At 51.3% G+C, this 13,485-nt stretch overlaps 5 protein-coding genes across 5 annotated transcripts; 2 read left to right on the top strand and 3 right to left on the bottom strand.

Moving 5' to 3' along the window:
- Positions 1–296: 296 nt before the first annotated feature.
- N7539_008291 (uncharacterized protein) lies at positions 297–2,878 on the bottom strand (the record flags this gene model as incomplete). The annotated part of the gene is made up of 6 exons (XM_056937891.1): positions 297–872; positions 970–1,052; positions 1,116–1,976; positions 2,046–2,507; positions 2,571–2,684; positions 2,812–2,878. The coding sequence occupies 6 exons, from the start codon at positions 2,876–2,878 to the stop codon at positions 297–299; spliced, it is 2,163 nt and encodes a 720-aa protein (XP_056786983.1).
- A 1,660-nt stretch (positions 2,879–4,538) lies between these two features.
- Positions 4,539–5,678, bottom strand: N7539_008290 (uncharacterized protein; the record flags this gene model as incomplete). Its single annotated transcript, XM_056937890.1, has 1 exon — positions 4,539–5,678. The coding sequence occupies one exon, from the start codon at positions 5,676–5,678 to the stop codon at positions 4,539–4,541; it is 1,140 nt and encodes a 379-aa protein (XP_056786982.1).
- Positions 5,679–6,797: 1,119 nt separating this feature from the next.
- Positions 6,798–7,982, bottom strand: N7539_008289 (uncharacterized protein; the record flags this gene model as incomplete). Its single annotated transcript, XM_056937889.1, has 1 exon — positions 6,798–7,982. One exon carries the CDS (start codon positions 7,980–7,982, stop codon positions 6,798–6,800), a length of 1,185 nt encoding a protein of 394 aa, XP_056786981.1.
- A 664-nt stretch (positions 7,983–8,646) lies between these two features.
- Positions 8,647–9,738, top strand: N7539_008288 (uncharacterized protein; the record flags this gene model as incomplete). Its single annotated transcript, XM_056937888.1, has 1 exon — positions 8,647–9,738. The coding sequence occupies one exon, from the start codon at positions 8,647–8,649 to the stop codon at positions 9,736–9,738; it is 1,092 nt and encodes a 363-aa protein (XP_056786980.1).
- A 639-nt stretch (positions 9,739–10,377) lies between these two features.
- On the top strand, positions 10,378–11,588 carry N7539_008287 (uncharacterized protein; the record flags this gene model as incomplete). The annotated part of the gene is made up of 3 exons (XM_056937887.1): positions 10,378–10,632; positions 10,711–10,828; positions 10,888–11,588. 3 exons carry the CDS (start codon positions 10,378–10,380, stop codon positions 11,586–11,588), a joined length of 1,074 nt encoding a protein of 357 aa, XP_056786979.1.
- Positions 11,589–13,485: the final 1,897 nt, after the last annotated feature.

Raw genomic sequence — 13,485 nt, 5'->3', positions numbered from 1 at the left:
CATTGAGGCTGACGACGCCTCTGTGATTGGCAGGTCATTACATGTGCGTTGAAAGCTTTCCATGGTAGGTTGGTACTCAAGGAGATGATTCATCCTCGTGTACTGGGTACACTTCTCAGGGCGAAGATTATCGCCGCGTCCGCTCTGGGTAATCATTTATCGAACCCGAAAGGAAGTCCAAAGCGATTGAATGTCGAATGTTGCTCCGGACCATAAACACGCTAAGCCAAGGAATAGACTATTTCCAATCACAAACAAAGATACATGAGAATGAAACACCGCGCACACTCGCACCCTCACTTCATGTTCACGTAGAACAGATACCGCTGCCGAATCTGCGCCACGTCATACACGATATACTCATTATACTGCAGATAAGCCTGCGTTCCGTCTCGCTCCGCCGTCCCGCAACTCACGTCTGGAATCTTCACGCCCTCCAGATCCGCATTGACAACACCCGCATCCTTCCATGCAGCCGGGATATGACCTCCCTTACCGAGCGTGGCGATGCTCCCCGCGCTCTTACAATGCGAAGCAGCCGATGAATTGGCGTTGACGAGCTCGTACATGGGATCGCCGAGCTCGGTGTCGCATAGAAGGAGCAGGCCCTTGTTGTCGCTGTAGTAGGAGCAGCAGTAGTTGGCGGATTTGCTGGACATGTCGGCGAGATAGACGCCCTTGCCGAACATGTAGCCGTTGACGGGCGCTTCGGGGGGTGCGATGCGGAGACCTTGACTGAGAATGCCGCCGAAATTGGTGCTGCGGGAGCCGTGCCAGAGGAGGCGTCGGTTGCTCCTTTCGAGATTCGAGTAGGGGGAGTTGGTGAAGCGGTCTGTTTCGCCTTGGCGTTCGATGCGGAAAATGTCGATGACCTGGGGGGAGGAGGTTGGGGGTTAGATGTGAGGGGGGTGGAAGGGGGTTTCCGAGAAGCAGGATAAGAAGGGTGAGGTTCTTGGAGCGTTAACTCACTTCGTATCGGAGGGAATGAGTCGCGCCACGAGAGTGGTTGAGGTAGTCGGACAGCTCGATGAATTCTGTGGATTTGTGATCCACTAAAAACTTGTCAGCATGGACGGTCTTCGACCTTGCTAGGTGGAGGAAGGATTGGTACTCACATTGTGTCATCTCCTTCATGCCCAGACTCTCGAATTGACGATCCAATGGATGGACTTGAGCGGCGTCCTTCGACGCCTTGAGAATCTCGTTTGAAACGTCCATATCTGTCAAGGCTTCTAGCAGATCGACCTCCTTCTTGATCATGGCATCTGTGTTCAGAATTGGTGGCCTGTTTCGCCCGAAAACGTGGGGGATCAATGTGAAGTAGCGGTTGCTGAGAAACTCTTGGGCTCGTCCTAGATCAAGACCATGTTTCGAAGTTGCCAATGTGGGATCGCCGAGAAGCTCAGCGAGGTCTTTCAAAACCGAGAATCCTGCTTTAAGAGTCCTCTCACTGAGCTTTCCCAAGGGCAATTTCTGCGCATCATACGACATTGACGCCAACGCAGAGTTCATGTGTTGTTGATTGAAGATGAACGCCATCAAATCCTGCAAAGGCTGCTCGAGCTTGCTTTGCACCTGTGGCTTCGATTCGGTGGCTTCTTGCTTCGTACCCTCTTTGCTCTGGTCTTTCGAATCTCCTTCTTTTTGTTCTTCTTCATCCTCCTCGTAATTTCGTTCCAGATATGTATACTTATTGTTCTTCGGAGTGTCGAGACGATTGGTCCAGGCCAGTCCGCTCTTGTCTTTGAACTTCTTTTCGAAGAATGCTTGAGCCTGGGCGAATGTACCGATGCCGGAAGACGCAGATTGGCCACTCTCCCCCACTCGTCCCCATCGCGTCCAGGTGATAAACTGATCAGTCTTTGGGGAATGAATGAGTTGGATGGCGTAGAATTTGTTGTTGTTCGCACCCGCATTTGTCTGGTTCAAAGTGGCATCCCAGATGACACCCGAGGAATCAATGTAGATTTGTGGATCTATATTTAGACGTCAGCAATCCACCGCACAGTCTTGAATGTCAAGAAATTGATAGCTTGGCGACTCACTCTTGAACTTGGGCTCTTGCAGAAGGAACTTGGAGTCCACGGGAACCACCAAGGCCTTTGGAGGTGCTTTTGGGGCTGCGCCTGGAGCTATTTTTCGTTTTTTGCTGGACGGGATCCCTTGTGCATCATCGTCCTCTTCCTTGATCTTGCGCTTCTCCGCAGACTTTGCTGGCTCTTCAGACTTGATTGCCTTCTTTGCCGTCTCGTCATCCTCTTCATCCTCGTCTTTCTTGAGATTGCCGTCGACGGCGACGAGATCCCTGTCCACAGAATTCGCTGGAGCTTTTCGAGTGGCACGCCTAGCGCTCTGCTTACTTTCGTTGTCCGCAACACCCGCATCAGCTGTTGCACCCGCGTCCAAGAGATAAGGCTTCTCGGCGATCGCATTTTTCTTCTGAGACGAGGCCAAAAGCCAGTCAATGGAGACAATTTTGCATTTGGGCAGCTGGGACGCGGCCAAATCTAGACCCGGGCAGTCAGTACCGCAACATGACCTGCACATTGAATTCCATGATTAGGACTCACATTTGGTGGTTTTCTTCTCCACTTCCTTCAGCGTCGTGATCAGGTGCGTACACTCCTCAGTGACTGTGGATGTGAACGTGGCACCCTGATTTTCGACCAATCCTCTAATGTCCGCTGCACGGGAAGAGGAATGTCCATAGTCAGCCTCAACTCCACTTGACTGTGGGGTTGGTCGTGATCCAGGGGGAGGGGAATTGGGGAACGGTCGGGGAACGTCGATTGGCATGAAAGTCAATTTTACCTTGTTTGTAGCCAGGCACAGTGCCACTGACAGCCACCACGAAGCTTGCAAATTTTCGCGGCGCCATTACTACTTAGATTTTGATGAACTGACGCGAGTAGATCTTCCGACTGGAGAAATGGAGACTTCCACGGATTAGGGGAGAAAAGGATACGGTGAGTCCGTATCTTGTCGATCGCAGCGCCGCTCCGAGGCGGATTCGAGGGGTGGAGATTGCAGTAACGAGTTCGAGGATGTTCAGTGGGTGACTGAGGGAACACCAATTCTGCGAAATCCGGCAGTCCTATTGAGCAGAGATTTGCGAGAGAAGGGGAGGAAACCCTCAAGATGAGCAGGGATTTTTATTTCTTGGCGATGATGCTAGTCAGCACTGGATTGATTCGAGCTTTTTAAAGTTGGGCCACGAGAGCTACAGACCCTGGCTGGCCTGAAAATCGAGGCTACCAGGGCCGCTGCTGCCTGCGCGCTCGCAGGCAGCACCCGCCAAGTGGGGACCAAAGCAATCGAATCAAGCAGTCTGTTTTTGATCGCAAGTCTCTAGAGAGCCCCAGATGACGAAAGACAACTGACCGATAGTTGATGCAAGCGAGACTGAATGCATCAGTCCATCGCCAAGGGAGCTAAGGGAGGCCATTGATCCCAAGCTCGACAAGTGGTCTCAAGGCCGGTCGGTTTAACCGAGGATCTTTCAAGTGACCGAGTCAGGTTGCTGCTTTGGACAGCTCTGTTTGTGGACTTTCATGTTGAACCTAATGCGTTGTCCTAGAGCTTCAAACAACAAGACCAGTGCGTTGAAATCAGGAACGGACCAGCCCCGCAATTCATGACACGCCGGTCACCTATTGAACACAGAAGTAACCCTCGGTCACCACAATTTCGTTGATGTTTTCAGCGACTCAAGTAATGAGCGATGCTCAAGGAGTCTACTGATCCTTTATTTGCTCTAAATGTACTCCAAGGCGAACTGGAATGAAGGACTGTTTGTCAACCACTATAGCAGATCTGATCAGAATGGCTGCAGGTCCGCTTGCCGAAGGAGTCTTGCAGGGCAGCATTTCATTTAAACCACCTACTGAGATGAGTTAAGACTGACAAGATTGACAGGTCGAGGAGTGCTTTAGACACTGTCGATATGGACGCGCCAAGTCTACGCTTTCCTATTGCTAGAGTCGAAATGCGCGACTAGATATCTGGGCCACATCAGTCACCGTGACTGGTTCAGGCAGAGCCCCCAAGTTGGAATACGGGGGGTTTCCAGCACCGGGCGGACCAATACATTAAACTTTATTGGCATTATGTGATTTCCACGAGACACATTACCACAATATGGAAAATATCAGACGTCTACCTCATTCACGGGTCCCCGTCAAAGTTGGGCAGTGTACTCGAGGGCTTCAATTGCTCCCTCTTCTTCAGCGTACTCGAGAAAAGAAGCTGCCGGAAGCGCCGCCGTCCGTGCTCGATACGAGATTCTGGGAAACACCCCCCTTTCTCCAGTCCTTGGCGCCAAGACTTTGGTTGGGCATGGGTTCAGAAGGGGCCAGTCTACATTGAGACGCTGAAGTTTCCAACTTGGACAACTCATAAATGCCACGTAACATGCATCGCAAATCCACAGTCTGTCCTTTGAACGCTTTCAAATACGTATCTCAAGATAAACATTTCAATCGTCACATAGAGCCCGAAACCGGGGAACACGCCTCTTTTGTTCAAACTCGAAAATGTTACTAAGCCATATGCCTCTCCGGCATCGACCGATACTCTGTGTCATCAAAAGGCTGAAGTCCCCTCGAAATCCTGTTCGAATTGACATGCTTCAGTAAGAATGCCAGTGCAGAGTCGTCGGAGGCATTCGCCGCTCCATCTTCCAACCTCTGCTCAGAACTCACGGGCTGTCCGGGGGCCAAATGCGAACTTGATCCTGCCCGTGGGGGCGAGTATCCGCAGAAATCAAGATAGAAATCAACAAGACGTGGCAATTTGCGCATGTGCAGTAATACCTGTGGCCATTTTCCAGACTTCAACCGAACCAAGAACAGATAGCATCCTGATAATTCCGGAGCGAATTCCCGGTCAATGAGCCGCAGAAGAACATTGAACGAGATGGAGACTCCAAGTAGACGAAGGGTGCGCAGACTCAGAGAAGGTGGAATGACGAGATGGTCGACATCCAGGATATGCCAAGATTGAATTGCAAGCGACTTGAGATTGGATGCAGCCTCAGCCAGTCTGAAGAATTGAGACGATGTAGAAGTATCGTCTGGGAAAATGGAGGGCTCTAATCGCCCGTGCCGAATTTCCAATCCCTCAATATCTGCATCTAGGCATAGCTCAAGATGGCGGAGACGTCGCATGACATCTCCAAGCGGGATCTGCGAAGGACTTGGGGGCTCTGGCAAGAAACGTGCAAAGTCCTGCGGAAAAGAAAACCTGAGTTCAAGTTCCTTCAGATTCGGGAGCGGCACATGGTGTAGTACCGACGCGATAGTCTCCATATAAACTCTTTTGTGAACTCGTGAAAGCAACGAGGGAGGCCCATCAAACTCAAGAGCAGCAAGATTGGGAAATTTGACGAGAAGATCTGATAAATTCGTCGACAAGTCCTCAACATATGACTCATCTGCTGTTCTGAATCCAATGTCGATTTGGCGCACGTGGTGAGCATGTGGACTCTGAGATATCCTCAAGAGTCTTGTCAGCGGTGGTGTTTTTGAAGGGTGAGAAGCAGAATTCGCAATGATATGCATGAACAGCCACCGCGAAGCGCTGCTGCAGAAAGCTCTGCTGACAAGCCGAAGAGCGGCTAAGTCTCGCCGAATCACCTCTCTCCTAAAGCAGTAATATCTGGCGTAGTATACCGGATACATAGACTCTGTATTGTGAATATTCCAGAAATGATGTACAATCTGTAGGGGCCATCTGTTTAGCTACCAGTCGCACGACTCAAGCTTGCTGGAGTACGTAAGCATGGGGAACGCACATGGTCATATACCTCTGCAGGGATTTCCATCTCGTTATTCAGAAGTTCGAAATGCGACCTGCCAGCGGATATGTAAAAGGTTGAGGCTCACATTTGCGGGGGGTGGAGGGGCCATGGAGGTCATCATTTGCCGACACTTGGCATTGAGAGAAGTTCAGCTTGTCCAGCACAGCCATCTTCTGGCTTGCTCACGTTGACGTTCTACGATGAGAATATCACTCAAGCCTTCAGCTCAGATCGAAGCCTCGCTATATAGAACGCCTGGAATCCGTTACTCTTGCTGATATTCACCTGCTCCCGTCTGTTTGTGTGAACACATCCCACAAGCTTTCAGCATGACCATACGAGATCGAAATAAATCTATCGAAGCACCAGTGTATCCATAGGCCGTGGTCGAACGTCGCCAACCTGAGGCGGCAAAACTTCTCACCAGGTAGGCGATCGATTTGGATCCCGTCTACTGCGAGAACTCAGCTTGCGACAGAGATAAGCCCGTGTCCCCAAATAGAGAAATTTTGGAAATCGACCACCCCCACGTTACCTAAGACTGGCGGATTTGCCCCTCTCCATAATACCCCAGTATTGGTGGGTCGTATGTCTACCTAGGTATCCGTGAGATGATCAAATATCGTATTGTTTGCGAAGGTGACGTGAATGCTCTATTTCTGCGGTTCTACGTAAGGAAGTATTCGTATCCTATCCCGTTTCCGTCGGCCTCCCATTATGAACTCTTGAAGACCGAGGTAATCTGTTCTGGTATGAAAATGTCGACAACCAGTGAGTGTGTGCGTTTTCAATGGGGACTTCTTATAGGTAATTGAATGCAAAGATCCAAGCAAGGCCAGGTAGGAGAAGAAGCAAGTTGGTATTAAGTGATTAAATCATATTTTCTGTCCTATCTAGTGGCATTGTTTCGACCAGACATCCTAGCTCTCCTAAGGTCACGATCACTCAAGAACTTAGCACTCGCCTCTTGGGTACGCGGCTGCTGAAGGACTTTGATTTTCTATGAGGTTCCAAGAACATAAGTGCCGCATGGTCCGTTGCTGATGTCAAATCCGCCGGCGCCGTTGTCGGCCTGAGCATGAATATGAGACGAAGACGAGCAGACGGTAGTGGTGACCAAGTAACAATCGTTAGTGGTATAGAAAGACCCCGCACAATGAGGGTTCCCCTGACATTGGACGCAGCAGTCGTAGGCAGAAGACGTGGCCACGGTATTGAAGAATGCACCGGGAAGGGACGAGAAATAGAGGGCGTCGACTACTTTACCAGCGATTGGCCCATACTCTGGGCCGAGGGGGCTACCTCCACCGATATTGTTTGAAAGACAGGCATTGTACACTGGAGTCGCCGAGACAGTTGCCGTCTGTGTCGTGGTCGCCGTGACCACCGTATAGGTGGGAATTCCACGAGTGGTCAACGTTTGCTGCAAGGTGGTGCTGTAACTCAGAGTGACTGAGACCTCTTCGGGGATGACCACAGAAGTTGAGGTCAGGGTACTGGTCAACGTCGTAGTGACCACCGGCGTGCTGGCGGTGTTTGTGAGGGGGACTGCCGTGACAGTCGATGTAGTGGTGGGCGTCACAGTGAGTTTTGCAATGCACTTCACGGCGGAAGGGTACTTGTAATCATCGGGCCCAATAGGACAGGTATTGTCATCGGCCAGACCTCTTTTGACAAAGGTCGGCTGGACCAATGAGTCCACGAGGGGTGTGAGTCCTGCGGGTGCAGGAATGGTGCTGGTGGTCGTCTGCGTAGTCGTAGTTGTCATGAGGACAGTGCTCCTACTGGGCGGAGGAGTTACAGTGACAACGGTATAGGAATACACTGTTGACGTAGTCGAGAAGGTATCGGTGATTGCAGATGCAATGCTGGTGACTGTCAGGGTCTCGAAGCTCGTCTCGACTTCAGTCACCACCGACGGAGTGGTTGTGATGGTCTCCTGTGTGGTCACGTAGACGACCACGGGATTGTGATCCTGAATAGTACGAGTCACGGTCGAGGTGGGAACGACCGCAACCGAGGTGGTCGCCAGGCGAGTGTGACATTCCACCGAGATGTGAGGAGGGAAAGATGAAGGAGATGGGATTGAACTTGAGGAAGCCACGCGAGAAGTGGCTGATGCTTGGCCGACGAACAAGCTGGTCAAGCCGGCAATGGCAGCATTCTGTAGCTGTTGAGTCTTCATTCTGGAGAATATCCACCCTCGTGACCTGGTTGAAAGCTGCACGACCGTTGAACCACAATTTCCCCGTGGCCTGCTTCTTTGGTTCGTTCATCCTTTGGAAGTGCCATCCGTATTTATAAGATCTCCGTCGATACTTTTCCACGTCGGCAAGAATTGCCCCTGGGACCTGGGGAGATGGTAACTTCCTGTTCCTGAATTGTGGCGGCCCGTCCGTCGGCTTCTTTCACCTCGTGTGGTTCTCAATCGGATGTGGCGTACGATTGGAGTCTCTGCTAAGCCTAAAACCTAGTCGCTTAATTGGGAATCTCATCGTGGCATCCAATCGGTCGGACCGAAGACCAGACGGGGCCTCTCGTATGTGCGGAACTATTGATTTGACTACCGTAGTTTCCAAGAATCTCAGCTAATGTACACCACGTTTGGGGGAATGGATGCGACGCTCCGACCAGGTGCGAATCTGCGAATTTTCGAGGTATATCAGCCTCGACTACCGGCTGTTTTTCTCGTCCGAGTTCCCTCATCTGCGTCCTCCATTCACTCTTTTTTCTTGCTCTCTTTCTCTTGCCCAGACGGTTGGCTGTTAGGCTGATTTCACTCGTTTCCATCACCTATCATACTTCTTCTCACCGTCATGTTGGACCTACTTAAAGGATGTGTTCTCACCATGTTGTTGGTTGATGGCGCCCTCGCCGTGAGATCCCGTACAGTCACTCCTTCTTTCCCCGCGAGCCCTAGCTCGACACCGGTCCATCTGCATCACCACGACCCTCATCATCGCCATCACTGGACGTATAAGCCCGTCCCGTGGCATAAGCATACTCGGTCATGCAAGCCAATCCCGCAGTCCACCCCCGTGGTTTCCGTCTCGGTGACTATGCACTCGAGTACGCCCGTGCCTCATGGATCAACCGCTATTGTTACGACTCCGACTCAGTCCAGCGGTGCAGTGTCTCAAGTGACATCTCTTGCCCCTGTAACCTCTCAACCGGCTCAGTCCAGCGATTCCGTCCCACAAACTACGTCGACCGTCTTCACGACTCGTACCTCCACTATCACTGCCTGTCCCACAACTGTGCACAACTGTCCTGCTTCGCAAAAGACCACTTACATCACTACCGAGACCCTAGTAGTAACCACCACGGTCTGCCCAGTAACCGCAGGAAGCGTGCCCACCGGCCAGGCAACCAAGCCTGACAATGGTCCGTCGGTCATCACCTCCACTGTTCTCAGCACTCGCATCTCCACTGCCACCGCTTTCCCAGGCACTTACGTTACCACTGAGACTCTGGTTGTTGGTACCTCTGTATACACCGTCTATCCAGTTCCTACAACTGGTTCTAGCTCTGGATCTTCCGGCTCTGGCTCATCTGCTTCAGGCTCGCCGGGCTCTGACTCATCTGGCTCATCTGGCTCCGGTCCCTCTCACGGGAGCGCTACCAACAGTGCCCAGACTGGCACCAACCATGGTGTTAGCCCGGTCAGTGCTACCTCGGTCGCTGGTCAGCCATGCCATGGCAGCAGCTGCATGGGATTCACAGGATCATCCACTCCCGTGCCTTCATCCATCATGACCACCCTCCGCGGTCAGTCAGCTACCTCCATCCCCTATGTCAACACAGCAACCACCACGGCAACAAGCTCTTCCACTGGAAGCACTGGTAACGCCCAGTTCAACGCTGCTTCGCCTTCAATGGGTCCATCCTTGTTCCAGTTGATGAGCTTGGTGATGGCAGCTTTCGTTGCGCTCGTTGTCTAGTCCTGTGAATGTGAACATATAGCTTGGTACCATATATAATGTAATAATCACAATCAAAACGATTGAATTATTCATTCAACTGTCCAGACCGAAGCCAAGCCTCGACAAATCAGAGACGAAGATAGTCCTCGAAGTAATGCTGGGTTCGATCGATTCGGCGAAGAACATTGAGCATCTTACTATCTCAACTGGTGGTTAGGACTCTCATTTGATCGAGGAAAGTGTATTGGAGACTGGAACTGATCTTTCGTGATACTCTCGGCAAAGCCCTACTACCCCCGCCGTTCCGGCTGATGCCGGCCTCCCGCCGGCTTCTCGCCCATCCGATCACGGCTCCACTTGAGCTTCGTTTCGATTGCCGTGCATGACGCAACGCAAAGATGGCGTGTGGGGTAAATGCATCATAAAACACTGCTCGAATGGTGAAAGCGGGCACTTTATTCACCCGTCCCCGTTGATGATTAGTAATTGATGGAGCACCCCGTCAGGTCATGAGGTGATAGGAGGGCAGGCAGCATCTGAGATCAGACGCTATCAACTAGTGGGAGTGGCAATTGACGATATAATTGTCCACTTGCATCTCTTCGGGTTTCTCAAACCAACGCTCACCCTTCCATATCGATCACCTCGTCATCCGCCATGAAAGAAGTAATCAACCTCATCGGGCCAGCCGTCAAGATTGTAGACAGTCCAATTCCCGAACCCAACGATGATCAAGTTTTGATCAAGGTGGTGGTATCTGGGTCCAACCCCAAGGACTGGAAGGTCCCGGAGTACGCTGCTGCTGCGGGCTCTAGCCTACCTATGTTTGAGGCAGTTAAGAATGGTGTGAATCAGGGAGATGACATTGCCGGCATCGTTGAGAAGGTTGGCGCAAATGTAGTGGAGTTCAAGGTGAGTCTTCCGAGGCTACTGAAGTACCTCCTGAATCATGTTCATTTTGCCGGTCTGAGCTGACCTTTTCTCTCTTAGCCGGGCGATCGTGTCGCCGCCTTCCATGAGATGTGCGTGCCTCATGGCTCCTATGCTGAATATGCCATTGCGTGGAGTCACACGACTTTCCATTTGCCCAAGACCACGTCCTTCGAAGGTAGGATGAGTGCATTCCCATTATGTGTGGCTCTGTGTACTAAAACTTTCTGCTCTTAGAGGCCGCAACCCTTCCTCTCGCGGCCTTGACCGCGGCCGTCTCCTTGTACGGACACCTCGAGCTCCCGGCGCCCTGGACCCCTACTGAGACTCCCACGCCATTCGTCATCTACGGTGCCAGCACGGCCGTCGGCTCTTTCGCTATCAAACTGGCGCGCAACAGCAACATCCACCCTATCATTGCCATCGCAGGCAAAGGCGCACCCTACGTTCAAGGCCTCCTCGACCCAAGCAAAGGCGACACAGTCGTGGATTATCGCCAAGGAGTCGCGGCCACCATCCAAGCCATTAAGGAAAGCCTCCAGAAATCCGGCCATTCTTCTGCGCGCCATGCCCTTGACACCATCGCCTCCGAGGACAGCGCAGAGGTTGTAAGAAACTCGGTGGCAGAAGGCGGCAAGGTCGACTTTGTGCTGCCGAATGAGCTGGACGTGTCTCCTGCCGTGAAGACGATCACATCAGTTGGCTCTGTTCATAATCAGCCTGGATTTGGTACCCATGAGAACTACGAGGATCTCGGTCAGGTGTTCTCGCGGTACTTTACGCGGGCCTTGCAAAAAGGCACCTTTTCTGCTCATCCTTATGAGGTGAGGCCTAGAGGTTTGGAGGGTGTGGAGGATGCTTTGAAGGATCTGAAGGCAGGCAAAGCAAGTGCAGTGAAGTATGTCTTCCGCATTGCGGACACGCCGGGTCTTGCTTGAGGTTCATTGTGTCTCCGCTATTAGACTTTGAATATACATACATACATGATTCTATGGCGATCACTGGATCTCTTCTGACAGCCGAGAGAATGGAAGTATCTTCGAATGCAAGTGAAGCAAGTACCCAGACAGTTTTTATGACTATGATGGTAATCACTGCCTATGAATATTAAAAAAGACATATCTCTGCGCGAGATGGTCCGAAGTGTCAAAAAATCAAATCTGGCCCTCCCCATCGAGGTCGAAAGTGGTCCAACCTCAGAGAACTCAGTACTTCCACTCCTTTTCATGCTCGTGGCGGTACCAGTCCGTATGTCGACAGTCCCTCGCCACTCCGTACAGGACCCAGAACCTGTTGATGACCTCCCTTCTCGGTTGTATAACTATTTGCTTCCGGGTCTGGCAATGATTGTGAAGACGCACCAGCGAGGACGAAAAATCCAGATATTGAAGAAGGCTTTGCAGGTCAAAGAAGAGGCTTACTTTGCATGTCAGACAGACACGAAGAAGTACTGCAAGAGAACATGAAAGTCATCTTGTGCTGCGTTTAAGCAAGAAGCAGGCAAATTCCGAAGAGACATTCTTTTCGAAGCTCCACGTATCCTTCTGGCATTTGATTGCGCTCATCAGAAGCCACTGCATCCCTCAGTTTTTCCGAGGCTGTTGCCGATTCCACGGATATTGCATTCCGAGGGGCGAGGAGGTGACTTCTTTTGGAATTTGCTATTTCTCAATATTCGTCGACCGAGTGGTGTCGTCCGGCGTCCGGATGACCGTTTGTGGGATGAACCTGCCCTTGTCTCCAGCATTCATAAGGGCGCAGGTAAGGCACGTTTCAGACGCCTATGACTGATCATCATACAATGGAGAATCTGCTGGTAGAATGAATTGAGGGAAAAGATCAACAGGATGGATACGCTTCGTCATCTGGGGGCGGCAGATCTGCGCCGTTCATTGCGCGCGAAACTAGACATGCAGGACACCGTTCCCTGGCATTCGGATTGACACAGTGGAGTGAACATACCACGTGAGTAGTGTAGGAGCATCATTTCAAAGCTTGCGATAAAGAGAGAGCCGAGTAGCCGACTAGAGTGAGTTATCAAGTTGATAAATTCCTTGCAAGTTGGCGTGTGCGCTGTGATCGACGATATGCCAAGCTCTGTCGATGGCATAAGTGCGAGGGACATGTGCAATCAGGCGTGTCGGGAAGTCAATTACGAAAAGAAAAAATCGTAGTAAAACTTGCCACATCCTAGAAGACCTGGAAGGAGAGCTTTGAGCATCACACAGGGGGGCAATTCATGTCCCAGTGCAAGCCAGAAACAAGCGCTCCATGAATGAGAACGATGGTCGTGCTGTTCTTCGAATGAAACTCTCGCGGTGGAGCTCGGTAAAGGCGTCTCCATCCGTGGCATTCAAGTCGGTATATCTCACGAACTCATTGATCGTTTTCCTGCCAGCTGCTTGATATTTCTATACACCGGTATGTCTACGCTTGAACAAGGCTCGAGGATCGCATATGCCACAGGCGGGGGCCCGGCCAAAATGGATAAGGATTCCCAGCTCGTTTGCTCAGGCTGAGGCTGGAACCGAGATTGATGAGTGTTCCTCAGAGGTCCAGCATCGTGCTTCTCGCTGGAACTGCATCGGCGTACAGCAGATCAAGCTTCATCATTGAAGATTCCCAGCCTGATGCGTGTAAAATGTCCAGTGTGCGTTGCCTCAAGTGATCGCATTTGGAGCAGCTAGCTACGAACAAACTCCGTAACAGCGTGCAGCCATATCTTTAACTTGACGGAACCACCTCCTTGGCTTGAGGATTCATCACCGATCATATACAAGAGTCTATCATGTTCTGCAAGACTACATAACCACATATACATCGATTCTATTAATA

This window comes from Penicillium diatomitis, assembly GCF_028827545.1.
Source record: "Penicillium diatomitis strain IBT 30728 chromosome Unknown utg000012l_segment0_segment0, whole genome shotgun sequence".
Taxonomy (NCBI): domain Eukaryota; kingdom Fungi; phylum Ascomycota; class Eurotiomycetes; order Eurotiales; family Aspergillaceae; genus Penicillium; species Penicillium diatomitis.
This window is presented reverse-complemented; position numbering and strand designations above follow the sequence as displayed.